We start from the raw sequence: 25493 nt of genomic DNA, 5'->3' as shown, positions 1-25493 counted from the left end.
AAGATCCAGTTATCTCTAGTGGCAATGGAAGTGAGAAAACTGATGGTATCAGAAACCTAGGATTTTAAAACGATAGTGCATTGCTTGGATTCTTCAGAGGATTTTGGGAGTCTGTGACACTTCACTACTAAAGTCTTCATGGGATGCGCCTATTTCAAATTCATGTATGGTACTAAAGATAGGATTTATCTAATGATACTAGCAGATCATCATTTATTGTTTCGTACTTACATAAATGTTTGTAGTGTGGTCTTTTTTTCTTCGTATGATGATCTTAGAAGTTGCAGCCTACTGTGGAGGAAGGAATTAGTAGCCTGCTCCAGAGTAACCAGGATATAGGAGGTTTTTCTGATTTGAGATGTCTTTGCCTTCTGCTTCTTCAGTTTGTAGCTGCATTTCGCTCTGTTTCTTTTTCTTTTGTACCTTGTTTCAGTTTAGAATGCGTACTTCTAATGTAAGATAAGAATGGATATGTGAATGTGACAGAATATAACAATTTTGCTTTCTAAGAAAAGCAACCAAAAACGGATGTATATTGTACAGTAGTTTCTTCAAGGTTTCATACATCACTAACCAGCCAAAAAGAAAGCGCACATTGTAGCTCCAAGAGATCATTTGACACTGAGGTGGTGAAATCATCAAAGCCTTATAAAATCAACTACCCTTTCTAATGAGTGATCGAGTCTTTTGTAATTCTTTTCACTCCCCCTTTTTCTGCATTCTTTGCTCAAACTTTCATAGCTTCAATCTCAGGAAAACAAAACGTAGAAATAGTAACCTTCCAATTGTACTTGAACCCCCTCAAGTAGTACACACCCTCTCTGAGAAGTGATCAAACCATCCTATGTTGGACCAGAGACTTCGGTTAATATGAAGGGTGTAAAAATAGAGGTTAAAAATATTTGAAGTCTGCATAATTGGAACTTTTACAAAACTTCCCATTTCCACATATCCAATCATTTCAACCTGTTAAAAAATTTAAATAGAACATAGTCACAGTAGACACTATTAATAATGCTTTCGTTTGATTTGATCACAGGCTTCTCTCTTATATCACCTCAACTTGGGGTTCTTTCTACCCATTTTAGACCCAGATGCCCCAAAATTGTTATTTACAGAGTTGGTACCCTTTTCTGAATCTTGTATAGCTTGCTTCAAGATCTCTACTACCTGATTCATTGTTGGCCGGTCTTTTGCATTCTTGTTTAGGCAGCTATCTGCCAACTTGGCAATTTTCCGAGCTGCATTAATAGGATACTGGTCTCTCAGAAGTGGATCTATTATCATGCTGAATTTTTTACTGTCTGCAGGGTACTGTCTAACCCAATAAAGAAGCTTCTGCTCCGCCGTTGGCCGATGTCTTTCTAAGACACGCCTCCCAGTGAGGATCTCATACAGCACCACACCAAAACTCCACAAGTCACTATGGATGGAAAGATGGCCTGTTTCAACATACTCCGGGGCAGCATATCCATAAGTCCCTACCACCTGATAACAAAAGCAAATGCAATATGAACCAGGGAAATGTTAAATAGAAGCAAAGAACCAGAAAGGCGAATAATAACTAATACCAATTGTCCTCTCAATATTGCAATTCAAACAAGATTCTGCCAACCTCCAAATGAAGTTGACATCGAGTTCTAAAAGAACTTGGGCTAGTAGTAAAATAAGTCATCTATTATCTACTTACAGCTGTCGATACATGAGTACGGTCACCCTTGGGCCCTTCTCTAGCAAGCCCGAAGTCTGAGAGCTTCGGCTTAAAGTCCTCATCCAAGAGCACGTTGGAGGATTTGAAATCTCGATATATCACCTATTGAAACAATGCAACAAAAAAGGTTCAACAAAGTATATAAAAATTCTTGGCTTCAAACAAATAAAGAGTTACCATGCGAGGTAAGCCATTATCTACCATCCTTAAATACACTCCTTAGCATTTGGATATTGATGGCCAGAAGCAAAAATAGAAGATGACTTTTGTTTCAACCTCACAAGCAGAGCTGAACCAAATCTATGATGTAGTATCATAAGTTCATAACATTAAAATTAAAGCAAAAAAAGCATTTTTAAGTAGCGAGAATTAAAATTTTTCCCCTTAATTGACTGTCAGTTTCAGCAATGGAAGAACAAGATCAGTGGACGAGTGTGTTGAAGTAAACAGGGGGTACCTATTAACGCGCAGAAATTACATAATGATTACACAATGATAACTTAGTTATGCTTCTTTTATATTACTTTCAAGTTTTATGTCCAAATTCAATTAGTACAAGACAGGAAAGAAGAGTGCAACGTCATTCGAAGGTTTTGAACTCAAGAACTCTTTTACCATGTGACAAAACCACAGGTCCCAACAGCTAAAGCTTTTAGAGAACAGAATACATCAAGATAATGGACAGTTACTGAAGTGACAGTGTCCACCAACGCATGTAACTGAAGGCAATTATATTAGTTGCGGATACAATTTAAGTTCCAAAATGAGAGATGCCACTATAAATGCAGCAAACAAGTAAAAGATGTATAACGTAATATGTAGTTGCTACATTCCAATCATTAGTTATGGTTCTAATACTACACTGTCTTAAGCAGGTCACACTGATTTGGTGTTCCATTGGTCAAAATAACATATATGAGTCACATGTTCACATGATATGGTAGTTCTACATTCCAAACAAACTGAAAGGAAATACGTGGTCAAACATAGGTCAAATAAATGAAAACTATATTCACCTGGACTTCCAGTCCCTCGTGTAGATAAGCCAATCCTTGAGCAGCACCAAGCATTATTTGTAACCTAGTGATCCAAGGAAGAGGGTTCAAAGCCCTATTGAAAAGATGATCTTCTAAGCTCCTATTAGGCATATATTCATATACCAATAGCCGTTGGATCCCTCTTTCTCCATCTATAGAGCAATATCCTAGAAGCTTTACCAGATTTGGGTGATTTACCACACCAAGAAATTGAACCTCTGCTAGCCACTCTTTATGACCCTATATGAAAACAGCAAAGAACCATAAGCTTGACAACTAAATAGATAAAAATGATATAGAGGCACACAATGTCTCCAAAATGGGTGTTTAGGAAAGGATAACTTTGAACTCAGAGTTTAGTTGAATGTGCGGATGTCTCTCAACTATTTAAAAGAGTAATGAGATGTATCTTTTACACAGGCCAATATCATCTCTAGGGCTTAATCATTACTTTTATCCATTCTCAAATATAAAGTACTATTTCCACAAAATTTGACAATCTGTTCCAATTCAAGTTCTTGAGAGCAAAAATCTCTTTCTTTAGTAACTGGTAAGAGCATTGTCAGACAAAGAACGCTGCATAATATGTTTTCCAGCTGAGAGAAACAAGACTATTTACCATTCACTTTAGGAATGGTTTTCAAACACTGCAAGAAATCCATTTGCCTTGTATTAGTATTCACTTTCCTTCTGGTTCTTGTTAACACTACAAATGATGATATAATCTCCACATTCTTAGAGTTCCAGCACCAGATGGATTCCAAGGTCCACAATTGTCATATTCCACATAACTACATGTAAGGTCGTTAATTAATGTATACCACAGAGCTTCAGTGACTTGATCAATAGAAGACATTCAGATTTCTTTCAACCTCGATAGAAAATCATTACGTCGCATTTAGTCTTTTTCATGCCCTGCTCACTTTAGCACATTCTCTATTGATTATTAACTTCCATTTCATTCCCACTCCAATTGGCCAAGAACTAGGAATGAGATTGGTTGGTAAACCCATGCCCTTTTTTCCACCCCAGTTTACTATGCCTAGTGCCTAGTGCCTACCATGTATTTTGGGATTATATTGAAGCAGTATACAGGAGTTATAAATCCAATGAAAATCTAAGTTCAACTGACGAGCTATATTAACATGTATATAAAATCACAGACACCCAATAAATCTACTAAACAAACCACATGTACTAATCAACTAAAAACCATGTGTTTATTAACAATTGCAGAACAGGGCCATTACTAGAAGTATAGTCAAAACATGGAGAGATATATAACTATTCTTTAGGAATAATTCAACCCCAAAAACAAACTATTATAATTCACTATCCAATATAACAACACTTTCAGATCAGATTATAATACCATTCAATTCTACCATCACAATCATTCAACATCCAAGACTAAGAAAACCAACCAACCACGTAGTAATGGAGAAAAACCAAGTGGAAGAAAAACAGACAGAAAAAATGGAAAAATTAAGCAAACAGTTGGTCCTTAATGAAGATAAGAATTGGAACCTGTAAGCTATGTGGATTCAACTTCTTTATGGCAACCAAAATTGGACTACCCTTGCCATTTTTGGGCTTGATTATTCCTTTATACACACTCCCAAAGCCTCCTTCACCAAGCTTTTGCGACCTGCTGAAGCCATTGGTTGAATCCCTGAGCTCTTGCAGTGAGAAAACCTTCAAATTCTGCTCCTTCTCTTTGTATAATTCTGGTATGCTTCTTGGTGAAGGTAAAGATTTCGAGGCACGGTCTAATACCGGAGTTAAGGAGTCGCTTTTGTTTCTCAAATCCGGAGCTGATTTTGACTCCTTTTGTTTGTTCTTGGATTTGAAGGGAAAGAAACACTTCATTTCTTAATCAAACCTCTAAACAAAAACTCAAGGCTCTAGTCTCAAATTGGGTATGTAATAGAAGTTGTAAAAATGCTAGCTTGATATCACAGAGATCAAAAGAAGAGCTCAAAAGCTGAAACAGAGAAAACCCAGAAAGAAAACAAGGAGAAATGACAGAAACTCTGGAAAAGTGAAATCCTTGACAGAAAATGAAGGAATTGAATGAATTATATAGAGGATTAAACAGAGGAAGGAAAACCCAGTTGGTTAATTGAACAGAAACTCCTACAAAGAGACAAGCCCGGATCGAATTTGAAGGTGAAAGGAGTAAGGATTGGATAGAAATGGAAACAGAGACCAGAGAAAATGGAAAATATTAGAGAGAACGAAAACGTGAAAGTATATACAAAACAAAACAAGTGTCGAAGTCCTTTGTTATAGTAGACAGAGTGAAAGTGACAGAACTAAAACACGGCCAGAGATTTTTCTACCTACACAAACATGGTTTTTCTTCCAAACCTTTTCAAAGCTTAGCTGTATGAGCAATTCTCTTCCTGGATTCACATTTTAGAGAGAGACAGAGAGAGGAGTAGCTTTGGGTCTTGGTCGTTGCGCGTTTGGTTTGGTCTCCTAAGAGGCTTGACTTATTTGGATTGTCCTTTAAATAATTTTCTTGGTAGTCAATCAATCCAAAACCAGCAGTCACGTATAGGAAGCACAGATAATAACGGGCACAAGAAACAGTGATCCCGTACAGAGAGCCACATCATAATAATTTATTGCAGTATTGGAATGGTGGAATTTGGGTTCTCGTAGGACCATGCCATGTGGTTTCTGTGTGGATATGGAACAGGGAAGTGGGGGATAGATAGACGATGAGGAGTGACGTATGCATATCTGAGTCGGTGACTCGGTCTGGGGAAGGTGTTTACAAGACTACTGACGTATCCATGAAGTAATTGCAGTCGTCTTTGATCGGATAACCGTCAAAGGGGAAAGAGCGTTGCAAGGGATTGAGTACCCTATCTAGACCGGTAAAGGCTATGCCACATTAATATTTGTCGTATGAGTGTGGCAATTGCGGAAAAATATAGTGAAGGTAAATAAAATCCTCATAAGAATAAAGTAAATGATCAAATATGTAATCAAGTCTTAAAAATTGTAATTCTATATAAATTTTATGACAGTAACGACACACTTTTAAGGATTGTAAGAAAGAGTCGTTACACAGAATACACTATGTAGCACTTACAGACACACACCCATCTTTTGAACTTGCTGTATCCATAGTTTGGTGCAATATTAGCCACAAAGCTTTATTATTATTTGTTTCAAGGAAGATTAACCATAGATCAAGCATATGAGATGTTTGCATCAGCATGAAGTAAAATTGGACAACCAATGTAAGTTCATTCTCAATTCAAAATTGAAATGTTAAAAACAAAAGCCTTTCAAACAAGTAGCCTGATACTTGATTCAATTGACTTCTTTTTTTTTAATTATTTGATGATGATTAACCCATGCACTTAAGAGAAATTGAACTTTTGAAAATGTCGAACATAAGCATTGAAAAGTAGATGAATGCTCAGGCATGCCGATTTTAAATTTCAGTCTTTCCACTCCACTTCTCACAAGTATTACAGGTTGGTGATAGATAGCTTATAATTAGATTATTATCAGGAAGAAAAAGAACTTAACTAGTGGGTTTTTTTTTTAAAAGTACTTAACTAGTGGTTTAAAAACTTAAAATGCATAAACAATTTAATGAATAAAACCAATGTTTACACTTTTGTAGGTTTAACTCCTACTTTTATTGGTTAAGAGCGTTTATTCGTGCATCAAGGATTATATTCAAAATCAATTACCGGAATTGTGTTTGAATCTGTAATTTCTTTTGATTTAACAAAAATTTCATGAGTTTTTCTATTGGAACCTCCAAATTTACTCACTTGACCTCTATGCTTTTTACGCCTCTTATCAAATCTTCAAATACTAAATTTACTCACTAAACCTCACTAAACTTTCTCAAATAACCTCACTTATATAATTTGCAAACAAATTATTATCTTTAAAATAAAAAATTTAATCATTTCAATGATTTAATCACTCTATAAATTTTAACTAAATATACATTTCTTAATCAAACTTGAGTTTCAAAAATTAATGTCTAATCAATAAGAAAATGCCATGAACTATTATTTTTTTAATTTTTTTTCTATTTTAGCTGTGCAAAAAAAAAAAGAGGAAATCATTTATTTTTATTCTCAAAAAGAAAAATCATTCGTTTTTTAATGTTTATTTTTTCTGTATTTTTTGTACCACATGATTAATTATTTAAATATTTTTATTTTTTTTTTAATTTTTGTTTTCTATTTTAGCTGTGCAAAAAAATGAAGAAATCATTTGTTTTTATTCTCAAAAAAAAAAATCATTCGTTTTTTAATGTTTTTTTTTTCTGTATTTTTTTTTACCACATGATTAATTATTTAAATATTTTTAGTGTCTTTTTTTTTTTTTTGCAAATATAATGGATTGACTTAAATTTAGGTCATAAATCATAAGAGGATTTATTTTGTTTTCTCTCACCAATATGTGTTCAACATATATATCATACATTTTTATGTTACATGATCTTAATCATATTTTTAATTCTTATTAAATATATATATATATATATATATATGAATGCTTTAATGAGTATGTAGTGAAATACTGAAATTGGAAAATGAAAATAGATAAGGAAAATAATAAGGAATACAATCTAATATTATTGAATTGGATAGTCTACATAAAATAAATATAATATTTTGTTGGTATAATTATTGTCCTTAATAGTCATTTTATAGTAGATTATATATGTCATTTAATAATTCATAATAGAGTGAGGTCAAGGGAGCAAATTTGGAGGTTCCAATAGAAACTCTCAAATTTCATTCATAACTAAAATTACAATCATAATTGGGGACAAAATATGGTCTCATTAAAAAACTTGCACATGAATCACAAGTAAAAAAGACTATCACTACATTTACATCAACCAGACATATTATCCATTACAATTTTTCCCAATCATAGAGAGTCAGCTTCCTTCCAAAATCTAGTGTTTATTTCCATCAATGCTTCTTGAATCTATAACATTGATATAACCTAAGGATTTGCAGAAAATTAAAAGTAAATCATCTACAAAATAAATATGTAATATACCAAATAGAGATAGGATTGAGATCGCTTGACTTTAGCTGTTTAGTGCCAATTAAAATGTGCATCCCTTTCAAAATGGAGTTATGTTTTTGTCACCCATTTGACTTTGTTTAGTCTTTTTCTTGTTCCTGAATTCCATTGGGTGCGTCAAGCTTAAGATTATGCGTTCAGTTGAAATGCTGCCGCTCGTTTTTTCCAGATGCCTCTTCATATGCTTAAAAAACAGTTGAACATTATTTTATATTGGGATGCATTTTCTTCTTTGTAGAAAACAAATGCTGCAGCCGCCTATAAGAAAATGCATGTGTTTATTCTTCTTTTTTTTTTTGGCTGGAAGAATTTATTCTTCTATGTTAGGGTCGTCATGATCTGACCCTAATATTGCGCATATATTTTTCTCACAAATCAATTCTGCCATGGCAACTGATATTTGAAGTTTCCAACTAGATGAGGTAGGCCGGTTCCGACGCCCGAACCAATACAATACGTCAATACCCTTTTAAATTGCTTTAAAAGCCAAGTTATAGAACCATATAGCCGCTCTCTCTCTCGAGGAAACCCTAAAGGCCGGTTTTTGTTCTGGGCAATCATCCTCGTCCAACGGCGCCTGGGCGCACCGGCTGGCCTTTGGCCTCGCCATCGTCAAGAGGTTGGCTACCGGACGGGTATTGGATGGGCTATTGCTTATGGGATGGCATCTGATGGGGGGTTTGCTCGGGGCTTGTGGATGGCCCGGCTGGGATGGAGTCAGAGGTGGTAGTTGTGCTAGCAGATCCGGCGATCGAACCCTGATGTCGGCGTCATTGATATGGCTGTTTGGCTGTGGCTCGGGGTTTGGTTTCTCTGAGGAGTCGTGGCTCGTGCGGGTTTGGGTTGTCGATGGTATGCTTGTGGCGGTGCAGATCAAGCGGTGCAGGTCGTGGTGGCGTGTTCCGTGCGGTTTTGGGTCGCAAGAGGTGGATCGTGGGGCGCAGATCAGAACGGTGCTGGTCATGGCAGCGTAAGGCGGACAGAGCTTGGCTGGCTGGTCTGTGCGACGGGGATGGAGTTTGGCTGGCAGGTGGACTGGACCGGACCAGGCTATTAGGCCTTGGGTAGACCTTTGCTGATGGATATCCTATTTGGGCTTTGAGTTTCTAGGCTGGGGTTTGACCTTGGTCTCTCAATTGGGCTAGGGTTTAGGCCCTTGGCCCAACCCTATGTTTTTAGTTTTATCTAAATTCAATAAATTCCTTGTATTAGGAACCTAGATCTCTAGCACCTCCGGCGTAGTACCAAAGGAGGATTTCCGCTATCTCTACGATCTGAAATGTACAATGAGTTGGTCTATTTCTATGTACCACTGTGGGTAGTACCACTACCTTCTTGCCTGTCTATGTCCGTAAATGACAACGGAATGGTATGTAACGGTCTATTCTGGCTTGTAATGAATATATTAATTCGCCCCGTGTGCTTGATTCAAAAAATATAGAACCATATAGCCGAGCACCCAAAATATCGGAAACGTAAGGTAAAAGTTACTAGGAGATAGGCAAGTGTTTAGACCGATTTTTATTTTATATTAATATTATTATATAATATATAAATAAGTACTTACTTAAAACAAGAAACTGTACTGTTGGGCCAGTACAATTCGGTGTCACATAAGTCTCTCATTCGTGAATTCGATTCATGGAAGATTAATAAGTTGTTGATTTGATCAAAAAACAAAAATAAAAAATTTGTATTGTTTTTTATGGAAGAATATAAACATGCAAAATAGAAGGATCTATAAAGTATTATCAATATTAATTAAGCCAACAAGGCTTAAGGTTAAATTTTCAATAATCCTACCATTGCCCTTGATTAATTAAAACTCTAAGACTATAAACTTTAATAGATAATGGATAAAACAGTAAATTAAAAATAGGAAAAAGAAAAACAGGAAAAGGGAAAAGAAAAGAAGAGAGAGAAGAAACTGTTAATCTCAATGTGGGAGGGCTTTTACTAGACGTGTGAGCAATGAATCACCAATTATTATTTACCATAAATTCAGAAACTGTATTATTCATTATTTTTTATTGCAGTTTGATAAAGAAATAAATTATGTAAAACCAATTTTTTAGTACAAAAAAACATTAAGAAAAGTCAATTGACACACGCTTATGCGTGTGCTAAGAGGCTAGTAATTAATTAAAAATATGTGGAAAAAGTTGAGCATATAATAAGTACTTACATATAAAAAGTTATTTTCAAGAATTTGACCCCAAAAAAAAAAAAGTATGAGCATTTTATTAAACTCAGCCCACCGGCCCCACCCCCACTTTCCATCCTGCCTAGGGGCCACCCAGCTTATGGTCTACTTGGCAGTTTTCAATTAATGGAGTTGGCCACCACCCAAATCAATTTTTAGAACACTGTCATGTGGGGCTTCAAATCTTCTATCCCCAAAATCCTCTCTCTCTCCCTGTCTCCCTATAAAAATTGGACATTTGGCACTTTTGCTTGACACCTGGCCTTTTCATTGACAGCACTTTGACAACGTTAGGCCATCTCCAACCAGGGGCTAAATTTTAGCCCTAAATTCTTTACTATTTATCGATGTGACATCAACCGTCTCTAATCCGTCAAGGCTAAATTATAACCCTAAAATATATTTTAAACATTTGAATGTTATATATATACAGATTTTATCTAGAGTGAGGCCTCGCTTTGAAATTTCAGAGCGAGGTTAGGGTTTAGGATCACTTTTTGGTTTCATATCCACATCTCAACCGTTCAGTTTTTAGGTACTAATGTATAGATCATCTCTACAAAATTTCAGCCAAATTGATGATCTTTAAGGTATCTAACTCGCTTAAACCAATGGACGAACTGAATATGTTAAACTTGAACCATACTGGCTTTAAGACAGTTATCAATGCCTTAACGACTATCAATTTAGCTGAAATTTTGCAAAGATGATCTAAACATTAGTAGCTAAAAACTGAACGGTCGAGATGTGGAAATGCGACCGAAAAGTGACCTTAAACCCCAACCTCGCTCTGAAATTTTAGAGCGAGGCATCGCTCTGGATAGGATCTGTATATATATATATATATATATATATATATATATATATATATATTCTTTTTTTTATCAGATTCTTACTTACAGTAATTAAAATCATTTTTATGATAAAAAATATTTTTCCGATTGTAATTTTCAAATTCCATGTATTGCTTCACAAGCAATGTTGTAGTTTCTTATACGATTTCATATATGTGACATAGGTCATGAATAAAATAAATATTGAAAATATGACACATGGTAGTAGAAGGATGATGTGAAAAATAAGATTGAGGTGATATGTATTTATAGTGTAAATTTTTTTAAACCATATGTTATAAAAATAAATAAAAAATAAAAAATAAACCAACGGCTACATGACGTCAGCAACGTGCATTGGTCAAGCTGACCCTAAACGTGGGTCATTATAGTTTTCTGATCCATTTCTTAATTTATAGGGCTAAAATGCTAACCAAATGGCTATTTTTGCCCCTTTGGGTTACCCTTTGCCCCTCAAATTTGGCCCTTTAGCCCTCCCCCCATGGGTTGGACACCATTTGGGTTATTTTTTTGCCCTTTAGCCATTTCCCCCCATGGGTTGGAGAAGGCCTCAGTTCCCTTCCGTCTACTCGTCCAAAAAACATATACTAATCAAAGCTAAGGGGCCAAGTGCTCAACACTTCGGCCAAGTTCGAAGATCTCTTGCTTGAAGATACTTGAAGAACATTTAATGAATTCTTCTGGTACTTAGGTTTATATTTTCATTCATGTGGTTGTAAACTAAAAATAGATCACTGTGTCCTTGGGTTATTCTGTTTCCTCTAATTAGGGTTGTCAATGGGTCGTGTCGGGTTAAAATATTTGTCGTATCGCAAGATACAAACCCAAACCCAACTCATTTAATAATCGTGTCAAAAATTAAAACTCAAACCCAACCTATTTATTAAACGGGTTACCCGTTTCCAACCCTCTTAACCCATTTATAACCTATTGTCGTGTTAAACAAAAACCCCTTTTTTGTGTTGAAACGGACAAAATGACCTCATTTAATGGTTAATAATGCGACCCCATTTAACTAAAAAAATGCATAAATTGATTAAATTCACTAAAAACTCCACAAGACGAAGAATATAAATAATTATATGTAATTCATAAATAATTAAATCCACTAATAATAAAGCAAAATATTTGAAATTATCGAATCTTATGATCAAATACTCTGAACGTCGAAAATTTCAATAAGTATAGCATAATCGTGTTATACGAGTTCACTTCGTGTTGGTGGGTTGACCCATGGCCCACCCATTTATTAACCGACCCGCTTTTTAATAGTGCGGATTGCTTTATTTCGTGCGGGTTTCGAGTCGTGTCGCAATTGACAGCTCTACCTCTAACTGGGTATTAATTTTGAAGAATCCATTCTAATTCATATGTATCTTTATGTACCTCAAGGATTTGAAATCTGCATTTGGTGCTGATAGGTTTGGATTAAGAAGGTTGGTTCATGTGAAATCAATCTGGAATCGAATAGAGATTTCTATTCCATGGAAACTAATCATGATTTCCGTGTCCAAGTTATGGACTAATTTCACGATTTGTGTTGTTAAGGATGATGATTTAAAGAAATCAAAATTGGAAAAGATGAGTGGTAGGTTTTTGAAGGATGATGATTTGAAGAATCAAAATTGAAAAAGATGTGGGGTGGGTTTTTGAACTGTATGAGAGAGAAGAAGATGATGCTTTTTTTTTTTTTTTTTTTTTTTTTTTCAGAAACGATAGAAGTATACGGCGTTAATTGCTGTCAAGTTAGTGTCCAGGTGTCGAATTTCTATAGGAGGACAGGGAGGGGGACAGAGTTTCAGGGATAGAAGATTTGGACCCGTCCTATGGCAACAGTGTCATAGACCAAGTAATAGTCTAATAATGACAATAACCGCTAATTCTCTCTTCGTCAGTTACTTTGACCAAAGCATATAACGTGTTTTTACTTTAACACGTGTCCAATCGTATTATTTATTTATTTATTTATTTATTTTAATAGAGGTTTGGAGGCTCAGCCCCACGCCCGGTTCCATTTATTATATTAATAGTAGTAAAATTTTGCATGGGGGACATAAAACTTGAACCCCAAGCTACATAAGAACAATGACACATATCCTCGTAGAGAACGTCCTAAATAATAGCAGGAGTCTCATCTAATCATACATCATCAATAGCAAAACAACTAGCAAGGTGTGCAAGTCTATCCGCAACACCATTTGCTTCACGGTAAATATGCCGAATTCTAACTGATTGGAAAACATCAAGATAATCTCTACAATCACCAAGAACCCGACTAACCTCTGAGAAATTCTTCTCCTCACTCCGTAGAGCAGCAATCAGAATGGTAGAGTCGCTTTCAATATTAATGTCATCCCAACCTTGGTGAATCCCAAGGAGTAGACCAGCAGCAATCGTAATCTTTATTAAGATGATTGGTAAAGTGTTTTTAATTTTAATTTTATTTTTTATGACGGTAAGACAAAAACATAAAACAAAAATAGAAAACCTCTACTAATACCCCCTTTGTAGCTGATCCAACTAGAACTTTGGGGACACAGCAAGGAGTAAACAAAAAAACCATACAGAGTTGGCGGAGCTGTGTTACGGTCCTGCGGGGTCCGGACCCCCCCAAGCTTTGTGTCAAATATACAAATATATATGCATGTTGTTAATCAATGTGAGAGAAAAACCTTCTCTTCTTGTAATGGACCCCTCCCAAAACCTCTGATGATCAATTCCTGTATAAAAGTGTAATAAAATAACCATAATAATACAAATCAATGACATATTAATTAAAATTTTAATTACCTTTTTTCATTCTTAGCGTTGGTTTTTTTAATTTTGAAGCAAGAGTTGTATATGATTTTGTTTCTAAACTATAAATTCCTTATGAATTATACTGTATATAATTATTTATTTATTTTTGGAGTAATTTTTTTTTTTAAATTTCTATCTCTAGTTCTGAACCCCCCCCCCAGTGTTTAAATCCTAGTTCCGCCCCTGATTTTGAGAATTATGCGCTAATGAAGCTAGATGATCCACTATAAAATTTGCTTTTAGGTAAACATGTCTGATATCCTAAAAGACGATAAAGAAATACCGGACACGTAAAGTGAATATGGGCCATACGACAAAATCTTCCACAACCCCTTATCATTCTTATAATTAAGATACCGTAACTAATACAATTTTATCTTAAAAGACTTCGATGAAAGTTGAAGCCAGATGATAAGATTTTAGAGTAGAACCACAATTTTTCCTATACTCATAGTTTCACCCGCTTCATACAAAATTTAGGTACCTTTATTACGTGGGTGGAACTTAATGATCTATAATTCACTACCATTTAAGTTTGACTCTTCATATCCGCCACGGGTTAAACTTGTGGGAGTAAAATGACCATGTTAGACTTTTTTCGTGAGAAAGCAAGAAATGTAGCTAGGACAGCTGATAACCTTTTTCCTATCCACTTGGCAAATGTTCGTACCACAAAAGGGAAATAAGCAAAGATACGATTACATAAAATTAGAAAACCCCAACTCTGTTTCAAACAGAGATGAACAGCGAACCAATGATGCATTTGGGGTCATCATTCTGTCTTTCAGTTGAAACTGCAGTTCCCTTAGGAAATTGAACACGTCATACATGTGAAAGCTCAAACAAATACCATAAACGCAAATTTTGAGTTCACAGAAGCTCAAATTGAGTTTCACAAACACCCAAAAAATGGTCAACACGAAAATGGGGATTTCTACTATATAAGTTTTGACTCTTCATTCCACCTAGTGGGGGGTTAAGCTTGTGGGAGCCAAATGACTATGTTAGACTTTTTTCGTGAGAAAGCAAGAAATGTAAGTATTTAACTAGGTCAGCTTATGAGTAGAACCTTTCTCCTATCCCTGACCAAATATTCGTACGACTGAAGAGAAATATGCGAAGATATGACTACTAAAGATTAGAAAACCACCACTTTCTTTCAAACAGAGATGAAAAGCGAACCAATGATGCATTTGCGGTCATCATTCTTTCTTTCGGCTGAAATTGCTGCTCCCTTTATTTAAGAAATTGCACACCACACATTTGAGAGCCCGAACAAATACCATATACGCAAATTTTGAGTTCACACAAGCTCAAATTGACTTTCACACATACTCGACAAAATGGTCGACACGAAAATGGGGATTTGTTTGGTCAAACCCTACACCAAAGATTCAAATTGATTTCACTTCAGAAGTATATTACGTTTTCGTACATCAAGAGGTTTTAGTAAAAGGGACTACAAAATCACTCTGTTTATACAAGGTAATAAGGTATAAACCAATACAACCTAGAATACACATTGTAAGTTTTCCTCGCTTTAATAGGGAGTAACTTTTATAGTCGGGCGGGGAAGAAGAAAAATTTTGATCATACAACAGATCTCAGGGGAAGCCAATGAACAAGGCACAACAACAGTAATGAGACTAGCTTTCTGGAAATTGAGCCGGTCTCTATTGCAACTGACTGGGAAGTCATTCACTACCTGCTTTATGAAACAGGGCCAAGAACAGCATCACAAGCTAACAGTCATCTGACCATGAATGCAAATCATCTTGGCAATCTTATCATATCATTCATTTTCAACTCTCTTTGAACTCTCTTCAATAAGGACTCCACAGTAATTTTCGGTTCATCGCAGGAGGGGCAAGCCCAGGAATATCTCGAATGTCTTTGTTGTTCGGATGAACGATCTGAAAAAAGTTCAATTATAAGGATGGTTTAACTACATATCCACAATAATGAGAAGTCAAATGTAAGTTTTTTCTTTCCTCTGCTCCACTGCATGCACAAACCATTGAAAATATTCAAACGACTGTATAACCTGATGTATAAGGGATAAAAGACATAAAGGAGGATATAGTAATCTATAATCAAGGGAAATTTTGTTCAATCCTTGATAATTTCAAAAACCTTGCATCAAGAATTATTCAGCACCCATAAATTGGCAAACATACTTTCAAAATATTAAAGAATCAATGACGTAATCTTTTTTTATGAGAAACAAACTGCTTTGACCCGAAAGGCTGTATGTTATTAAAGATAAGGAATAAGTTTCACCATCAGAATGTAAGTGCACTGAGTGGCTTCAACGGCAACAAAAGAAATCGATGGGGAAAACAACAATTTTCTACAATCCAAGAGGCTATATGTTTTTAAATAATGTCAAGAACTACTTGAGTAATTGCAGATGACAAACCGAAATCTTATATATGTAAAGTTTAACACAAATAAAAAAAAAATTAAGGAAAAAGAAATCTGTTGTATGCATTACATACCTTCACAATGATGATGGCTATGACTCCAATGACAATAAGGACAAGAAATCCCATAATACACCTATCAGTTGCAACCTAATATGAAAAGAACACGAAAAAGATAAGAAAAACAACAATGAGAAATAAAAATAGTAACCATCCTCAATGTAAGAAAAGCAAGTGGATATTCAGAAATTGACCTGCCTACCAATTTCCTTCACCAGCTTGGTAGCCTTCTTGATTGAGAAATGGATAGAGTCCAGCTCGTTAACAATCCTACTCATTTGTTCAGTCTGAACATATAAAGAAAAATAATAAAAATAAAAAATACCTTTGGCTACCATGACTTTGAAATTTGATTAACTTGACTTTTTATGAAATGATATAATATCAATTCTTCATTTCCAAGTTGAATACATACTTGAGCCTTGAGAGTTGCTGCTGTCTCTGTTCCAACATTGATAGTCTCATGAACAACCTATTATAAAGAGAAAGACAGAGAAAAGTTCAACTTGAATCACTTAAAAGTTATAAAAATGCCTGGTAGCAGGAACAGATGTTTGTCTAATGATGAAATCAGATATTGAAGATGAACCAACCTTTTGTGCTCTATCGATGGCTTGATCAGTCTCATCCATCATTTGGTGTCCATTATCAATAAGTTGCTGATTTGTCATACCTGCAAAATTTTGAAGACAATGTTCAGAAATTATACATCTGGTTTTTCTAAATTTCAAGGCAAACAAAACAAAGTAATCATTACATCAAGCAGAGGCTACAGAGCAAGAATTTGATCTCCTTTGTAACACATACTTTAAGTAACATCCTTAAAAAGTAATATGCATAACTATTTATCTTTTTTATACCAAATTTGGCCTATAACCCTCCACCAGCTTTTACTCTTGATCAGACAAGAGTCGTATATTCACAATGTAGTCAATATGGTGAACAGCGAGCAAGCTCATATCTACTCCAAATCCCAGTTCTTCTGAAGCATCCTAGATTCATACAGGTAAAGTACTAACATTGCACATCTACCGGAAATCAATTCTTGGTTATTGAAGTACTACCGTATCAGTATCAGGCAAACAAATTTCAGACAAGACCAGAGATGCACTTTCTAGATACTGTCATTAGAGTGAGAACCATGCCGCTCAGTGTTTACAGACATGTAACTGTCTTGTCCGGTGAACGAGTCTCCTCAAGAACCTCAAATGTGTATGGTAAGTAATCTCACTATGTATAGTAACTATCTTGTCCAGTGAACAAGGAGTTTCCTCAAGAATCTCTATGTGTATAGTAAATAATCTCACTATGTATACTAACTATCTTGTCCAGTGAACAAGGAGTTTCCTCAAGAATCTCAATGTGTATAGTAAATAATCTCACTATGTATAGTAACTCAAACTGACAAGTACTTTGATAGGGTCAAATTTACTTCTGATTAATTTGATGAACCTCCAAGTTGATGACAAAGGCCACAGTTATATTACCAAACCATGTACATCCCACAGAGGTCTACAGAGTACTTAATCTAATGAAGTGCATAAAGCACACAAGCCTTCAGCTTCCAGAGAGAGAGCATGTGATGGGGAACACAACTAAATAGAAAGAAATATTGCATTCATTGTTCCTCGACCGAAACATGACTCAAACCTGAACTACCCCCATCTCTATTTCTGTTATAAAAAAGGAACTCTGTTCTTTTTTCTGTCACAATGAACTCTGTTCTTTTTTCTGTCACAATGACCTACATGCATGTGCATAAGCATGTGTCTGAGATATATTTAAATCACTAATAATCAGCTGATGAGTAAAAGAAGATGTAGATAGTGAGTTGTGTATCCCAGAATTAGTGCAATTATTATGGCAAATGATGCCTAATTGTATGTTAGTAAAAAAGGAGATATTTGCTTACCCGAGGCAAGCAACACATTTTGTTCCCCGTATTCATTAGCTGGTGCATCAAAGAGATCCACTTTCTTGTTTTCAAGATTTGTTGCATATCTGTACAAGAACCACAAGACATGTGTATATTATTCTTAAAAGCAAGAGGATATGTATCATTTAATTATGGTTCTAAAACATTTGCCACTTTATCAAACAAACCAGTACATTGACATAGAGTTATAAAACAACAAGACAATTTGTTTTCAACCAACAAATCAATATAAGATCTTCCTGTATTCACTCATGCTTCTTGTGATGTTTAAAATACTATGTTGAGGCTAGCAACGTGTCTAATATCAGGAAACACACTGCATAACCAGTAACTCAACCCAAGTGCATATGTTAAAGTGCAGAGAATGAAAGGTCGTCAATTTGGATACACATTCATAATTGCATCAGAGCCTAATGATGAAATAGACATGGAAAAGTTTGGAAAATATAGGAACGTTCCATAATCATCTTAATCCAAGATTGTGAACCAATTATCAAGACACAGAAACAAAGCATTTATGTATTGCAGGTACTTTGGTTTCCCTAGAGATTGTAATACACATATGAAAACATCAATATATGTATTCAAGTGGGTCAATAGTCATCAAAGTCACTTATACAATGTACAGGCACCAACAAAAAAAGAAAACAAAGCACTCACACAAGTCTTTCTTATTCATGAATATGCTAATGAAACTTCTAGCTGATGTTAACTTACTGTTTTTTCAAAGCCACATATGAGTTCAACTCTTTGATCTGCATAAAAATTCCCAAGTACAACTTTAAAACGTTGAAATGAAAATGGATTCACAAAACAGGCAGTTTAAATAAATTAAGAATAAAAGTTAAGAACAAGTCACCCACCATTGATTGCTTTTTCTCACTCAGCATTCTACTTGTGTCTGGATCAATTCGTCTCTCCATATTCTTTACTTCCTTGTCAAACTCTTTGATAAGTCTGAAAACAATAAAATTATAACCTTCTTAACAGAGGAAGTACAGTAACTAAAAGCCGGGATAGAGAAAAATAAACAGAGAGATAGATATGGCTATAACAGGTTGGAATTTAAACATAAGAAGCAAACAAGCAGAGTTAATTGTATAGTCACAACTCCTACAAAATGAATGTCAAACATATTTTGTAATTAATTACAAATCCATAACACACGTTTCTCGAATGACATGCCATATCTTAGATCCCGCATCTCTATACTGAACGATGCATGGATACGTAAAAACAGAGGCGTATCCCGTACCGATACGGGAAACTGGTTCGATATGTGTCAGATACGCTTGGATATGAGTATTTGTGTTTGCTAGTTGGACATGTTCTTTTGTAAATAAATAGGATAAGTGGGGCCATATCAGACTTTACCCTAAAATAGAAGAAATAAAATACTGAATAAACCTAATGTAATCCTACCACAAGTCTGATACAACAGTCCGCAGGCTTCACTTCATCTTCGCACAAACAAAGAAGTTTTCATTGGACTTCATCAATTCATTTAATAGATATTATCTCTTGTAAGTATATAATCATTTATCTTGGATAACTCCTCTGGTGATTACAACTCCTAGAAGACTTGTGTAGTTTTACACTCCTAGAAGACTTGTACTTGTTATGTCTTATCAGAATATAAAACACTTGTCAGCCAGGCACAGATATGCTTGACAACCCGAATTATCTACTCTGTTGCCTGAACTTTTCTGTTTAATGTTTAATGTTTTTTCTTTTAAGTTACATAATATATATATAATTATATTATTTGCCATATCCTTAATTTTTTAAAATTTCTGCTTCCTCGTTATCATGTTGTACCGTTTCCCCAAAACCATACCCGTTTTCCATGCTGATACATATAATTATTACTGATACATATAAAACATTGATGTTGTGGCCAGAAAGCTGAAAGGTAACCAACAAGAAGCAGATGGCATTCATCACAGGCCATTTTTACAATTGTGGAAAAGACATCTCTCACCTACCATGAATGACGGAGCATGATTAGTGACCAAATGCAGAGTCAATTTCACCACCACATTAGTCACAAATGGCGTGAATTTTCCACTTCCAGTATATGGAGAGGCATTCAATGGCCTTCCAACCCCCACTGGTCAACCATCCCAAGCACAACTACAGATAAGACATTCAAATCCCAATGCCACAGGGTACCAACATCATCATATTTAAACTTAACCAGAACCTCACCCACAAATTGTATAGTTATACCAATTCCAGCATATAGGCACGTAAGTCTTAATTCCAACGAGTTTGGTAGCTTCCAACACACACAAACTTTCTTATCCCTTCACAAATAATGGAGAAGGATTACCAAAATGTCACCTTAGCCAAATTCATCTAGACCTTCTAACATTAGTCACAGATTGTATAACAATTCCAACTTTCCTATACTGTGTAATGGAGAGACATAATTCTCCTCCTCAGATTCAATTCCGGTGTTTCCATAGACTTCCAACACCCCCACGTCTAAGAGTTCACTAGATTCCTACTTGGCAAAAACTTCAAAAATACAGAGGGAGCTAATTGTATATGAAGAATGAAATTGAAAGGAGAATGAAATTAGAAATCAAATTATCACCATTGCCACGTCTATCTCATCCCAGAGCTGGTCATCAAAAGTTAAGGGTGCAAAAAAAAAAATGGTTATAAAAGAAGAGAAATAATTGTCAGATGGCAAGGAAGGATTTTTCCATGCCCTTCAAGGTGAAGCTGTGCTGACAATGGAACTTTTCTCCATTGTTCCAAAAACTTATAATTATGAACTTACATAACACGCAATGCAGTCTCATAGCAATGTACTTTCTTATCATCAACCATTCAACCAACTCAAGATGAACCCGATATAATGAGAACGAAAATTTTGACATTCCAAACGAAGCTCTAATTGAAAGTTAAAGTACTGAAACTCATTTATTTCTATGCCAACCAGTATCAATAATAATTCAATATCACCATCACCAATCAAATCATAATTCAATATTCCTGCGATCACAAAATCCACCAACTTATTAAAAGGCATGGAAAGAGAAAGGTCAAATTACCTCTTACAGTCCCGCATCTTATCAGTGAGATCCTCCAGCTGCCGGCTCTGCCTATTCGAGTCCTTGATCTTCTCCACCTTCTGAAACCCATTCCTGCCACAAATCCAAACACACCACCATCAAACCTTCAAAACTTCAATCAACCATCAAAAACTCTGCGATTAAACACAATCCAAAGCCAAAACTCGAAAATGCTTACGATAACGCACGGAAGACGTCGGCGATTTGGCCGTCGATCTCCGCCAGCTCCTCGCTGATTGCAGATAACGGATCCATCTCTTTTTATACAAAAACACTAATCCAATCTCACCAAAATCCTTCAGATCATCACAAACCTCAGATCCTCACACACGCGAGATCTTCAACTCCCCGATCCAAGCAGCTCCGAAAACTCGAACCGGAACCCGCAGAGATATCGGATCGGAGCAATGCAGGTTACGCCGGCGACGGAGGAGACCAGAAACGAAGGGTTTGATCTGAGAAAAGGATCTTTGGTTATAATAATAATGAAATGATGAGAGAATAGAAGAGAGGCTCGTCGTGATTTACAGAGAAATCAATTTTGGATTTTTTTGGTTTTTTAGAGGTTTCGGGTTGGGCGGGGGCGTTTTAAATATTTACGCCCAAGATTTCGGCCGTTTAAGCCGCTTATTAGTAACTGAGTGGGACCTGGGAGACGGGACCCACCCTGTAGAAACGCGTTTTTGTACCGTTTTCGAATGATTTCGCTGTTGTGGACTGTAACCAGCACCGGCGGTTGTTTACATCCCGTGAACTTGGAAGGAAAGGTTTATGTCATTATCTATAGCAGATTACATGCACCGTAGTTTTAAGGGTTTTTGTCAATTTATCATATTTTTGGAGATTTTTTACCTACTTATTTTTTAATTCTCTCTCATCCAAAACACTCTAAGGAAGTATTCCCTAATACTCCATTAAGGTTTTTTTTTTTTTAATACCATTTTACCCTCACCTCTTTGTTATTTAGAGAGAGAGAGAGAGAGAGAAACCATATGAGACTTCGTCAGAGCCGGTCACCGGTCAACGGAATCCGATCAACTTTCACTGAATCTGGTCACTGATTGCTGCCCACCAGAATTTTCTGAAAACATCTGTTGCCCAAATAGTATTGCCCCTTACTATATATCTATTGGCCTCCTTATTAGACGTCTATTTCGGTCACCATAATAGAAACTAATCTTCTTATAATTAGACAAATAAACCTTTGACTAAAAAAAAAAATTAGGAGATTACATCAATTCAAAACGTCTATTGCCCCCCAATAAATCTTTAACAGACCTCTATTACCCCCTAATAGCCCTTTATTGCCCCAAATATTTTTAGGATGAATGATCAAAACCCCAAAATAAATCTTGATGGTCAAATATCAATATCTCCAAACTTCACTTTCTTGGACACATGATGTTTAACTAAAATATACATACATCTATTTAAGCCAAAGTAGATAGGACAACCAAAGGCTCCTCTTCATTTTATATTTTTATATATTCTTGAACCAATCTAAAGCAAAAGAAGCATCCCCACACTTATAGATCTTTTGGCCTCTAGTGAATGATATGAGCGCACCATCAAAACACTAGGCAATGTATATATTGTATATTATTAGAGATTGAAGAAGAAAAGCAAGACAACACACCAACAAAAAGGTCATGACCTTGGAATCAACGCGAGGCCATTCCTGACAAACCAATAGAGAATTAAGAATTAAGAAGAAGAGCAGCATGAATCTACTCAGAATCTCTTCTCCGACGAGGACTTCTCCCATCTTTCGCTCTTGCAGTTCTTTCGTCCCCAAGGCCATGACAAATCTGGAAACTAAGCCTAGTCGAAGGCATAGAGGAGGAGGGGAGAGAGAGAGGACGCCGAGCCTTGACTACTACCCAGAGGAGAGAGACAGCGCAGAGGAATTAGAATCGGGTTTGGAGTTTCCAAAAGCTATCAGGAGGACGAAGTGGGAGAAGTTCGAGAGAGTTGTTCCGGCGAAGCTAAAAAGGTATGACACCGAGAAGGGAGAGAGAGAGAGAAGAGAGAGATCGATCTGAATCGGGGAGAGAGATCGAGAGAGATCTAAAGAGAGGTATCCAAGGGTTTATTAATTTGTTTAAGGACAAAATTGTCATTTTATTTTAAATTGGGTTAATGAGAATAAATTTTGTTGTTGGGGTAAGTGAGATAATTTTAGTTGATTTTGATTTTTTGGGTCACGAACCCTAATAATTAAGAAGTAAGAAGAAGAGCAACACGAATGTCCTCAGAATCTCTCCTCCGACGAGGACTTCTCCGATCTTTCGCTCTTGCAGTTCTTTCGTCCCCAAGGCCATGACAAATCTGGAAACTGAGCCTAGACGAGGCGAGGAGGAGGAGGAGGAGGAAGAGGAGGAGAGAGAGAGAGAGAGAGAGAGAGAGAGAGAGAGAGAGAGACGGCACCGAGCCTCGACTACGGCCTAGAGGAGAGAGACAGCGTGGAGGAATCGAAATTAAGTTTGGAGTTTCCGAAAGCTATCCGGAGGATGAAGTCAGAGAAGTTCAAGAGAGTTGTTCCGGTGAAGCTAAAAAGGTCGGACACCGAGAAGGGAGGGAGAGGGAGAGAGAGAGAGAGAGATCTAAAGAGAGGTATCCAAGGGTTTATTAATTTGTTTAAGGATAAAATTGTCATTTTACTTTAAATTGGGTTAATGAGAATAAAATTTTGTTGCTAGGGTAAAACTCAACAACATGATTAGCAATATCTTGTGGATCAGTAAGAAGATTTCCCCCAACCTGTAAGCAATGCATTAATGAGCGCCTTGCCTTATTGCTGGCATAAGCATGGAAAAAATTTGTGCATTTATCCCCCTCGGTAAAGCATTTAACACTAGCTCTGTCCCTCCACAAAAAGCCTCATGTTACTTAACCACATTAAGAACATAGGCCTTTGCAAGAACTTCAGCCTCAAAATTAATATCAGTAGAACCATTAGAAGCAATATCTTGTTGAATGGCAGTCAACTTAGCACGGGCCAACTCCAAGTTTCTATGAACATTCCCAAATACCGTGTTGTTCCATTGCTTAAGGCATAACTTCAAGGCCTTTAATTTTTGTAGCATCACATACATGGGACAACCAGCTGGTCTGGTGGTCAACCAACAATTCGCCACCAACTTCGTGAAAGAAGAGTGGAGAAGCCACATAGATTGGAAACGAAAAGGTTTAGGATCCCCTAGTAAAGACTTACCGACTAAAAAAAGTAAACCATTATGATCAGAAACCACTCGGGGAAGAGCTATACAGTTGGTAAATGGCCAAGCATCAAACTAGCCATCATCACATAAGGAGCGATCAAGCCGTCATTCTAAGTGCTTCCGACCTCGCCCTTTAGACCATCTAAAGAAAGCCCCAGAAGTATCAAGATGAGTGAAATTACATTGTTCTGTGGCATTGCGAAAATCCTCACAAGATGAACGCACAAGGATACTACCATTCATGGCCTCATGAGCCCCTAATACTGCATTAAAGTCTCCTATTGACATCCATGGAATAGTGGTCTGTTGACGAAGAAGTAATAAATCCGACCATAACTTACGACATTTGAGTGCAGTTGTAGCTGCGTAGACACAAGATAGTTGAGTAAGAGTGCCTTCCAAAGTAATCTAAATAGTAATGTGTTGATCTGCAGAGAGCACTAGTGTAGGAGAAGAGATATGTAAAGAACCAAGAAGCCAGATATTTGGAAAAAGAGTACCTCTATCATTTACCGAAATTAGTCGTAGATTCAAGGAAGCTCAGTAAGCAGCAGGGACAAAGTCAAAAGGAATCATTGGCTCTGAAATGCAAACCAAATCTGGGTGATATTTAGAACAAAAATTTGATAATTCTGCACGGGTATCAGAGTTGCCAATACCACGAATATTCCAATAAAGGAGCTTCATCTAAGACGGAGAGGCTTGTTTCGAACCCTTGATGGGTATGGATTTTTACAATCTAGAGAAGCGTTAGCGGTTTTTTTTTTCTTTTTCTCCAACTTCTTTTGTGATTTAGTGAGAACTGGAATAAACCCATCAATATCCTCACCATTAACAAATCTTGCAACCGCATCAATTTCTGAAGCCACATTATGAAAATACAAGGACAGAATATGATTTTCTGGAAAACGGGGATTGCAGTGCACTGATCAATCCTTACTGGGCAGATATCAGAAATAACGAACCAAACACCAGATTTTGGTTACGCAGTGAAAACCTCAAGTATGAGATTAAAAACACTGCGGGGCTCTTACTCTTGAGAACCCAAAATAAAGATCATCATATTGAAAATGATATGTTCTTT

The 25493-nt window shown here is 36.2% G+C and overlaps 2 protein-coding genes across 2 annotated transcripts; both read right to left on the bottom strand.

The window, feature by feature from the left end:
- Positions 1-886: 886 nt before the first annotated feature.
- Positions 887-5300, bottom strand: LOC112176926 (probable serine/threonine-protein kinase PBL19). Its single transcript, XM_024315064.2, has 4 exons — positions 4276-5300; positions 2728-2988; positions 1691-1813; positions 887-1488 (listed from the first exon to the last, which is right to left on the bottom strand). Exons 1-4 carry the CDS (start codon positions 4615-4617, stop codon positions 1054-1056), a joined length of 1161 nt encoding a protein of 386 aa, XP_024170832.1. The 5' UTR covers positions 4618-5300; the 3' UTR covers positions 887-1053.
- Positions 5301-15041: 9741 nt separating this feature from the next.
- LOC112176929 (novel plant SNARE 11) lies at positions 15042-21443 on the bottom strand. Its single transcript, XM_024315075.2, has 10 exons — positions 21367-21443; positions 21168-21260; positions 18969-19062; positions 18823-18860; positions 18082-18170; positions 16763-16842; positions 16585-16641; positions 16364-16456; positions 16185-16259; positions 15042-15599 (listed from the first exon to the last, which is right to left on the bottom strand). Exons 1-10 carry the CDS (start codon positions 21441-21443, stop codon positions 15510-15512), a joined length of 786 nt encoding a protein of 261 aa, XP_024170843.1. The 3' UTR covers positions 15042-15509.
- Between the last annotated feature and the right edge of the window lie 4050 nt (positions 21444-25493).

The sequence above is a fragment of the Rosa chinensis genome, chromosome 7, assembly GCF_002994745.2.
Source record: "Rosa chinensis cultivar Old Blush chromosome 7, RchiOBHm-V2, whole genome shotgun sequence".
NCBI lineage: Eukaryota > Viridiplantae > Streptophyta > Magnoliopsida > Rosales > Rosaceae > Rosa > Rosa chinensis.
The sequence above is the reverse complement of the archived record's forward strand: the minus strand, read 5'-3'. Positions and strand labels throughout refer to the sequence as shown.

What these genes read in the sequence shown, in the direction of transcription:
- LOC112176926 (XM_024315064.2), bottom strand. Translation starts at nt 4,617, where the DNA reads ATGAAGTGTTTCTTTCCCTTCAAATCCAAGAACAAACAAAAGGAGTCA. An exon ending in TGAATCCACATAGCTTACAG is followed by an intron (nt 2,989 to 4,275) that starts GTTCCAATTCTT and finishes GTTTTCATATAG; the next exon opens with GGTCATAAAGAGTGGCTAGC. An exon ending in GTACTCATGTATCGACAGCT is followed by an intron (nt 1,489 to 1,690) that starts GTAAGTAGATAA and finishes TTTTGTTATCAG; the next exon opens with GTGGTAGGGACTTATGGATA.
- LOC112176929 (XM_024315075.2), bottom strand. Translation starts at nt 21,443, where the DNA reads ATGGATCCGTTATCTGCAATCAGCGAGGAGCTGGCGGAGATCGACGGC. An exon ending in GACGTCTTCCGTGCGTTATC is followed by an intron (nt 21,261 to 21,366) that starts GTAAGCATTTTC and finishes GATTTGTGGCAG; the next exon opens with GAATGGGTTTCAGAAGGTGG. An exon ending in GTGAGAAAAAGCAATCAATG is followed by an intron (nt 18,861 to 18,968) that starts GTGGGTGACTTG and finishes ATTTTTATGCAG; the next exon opens with ATCAAAGAGTTGAACTCATA.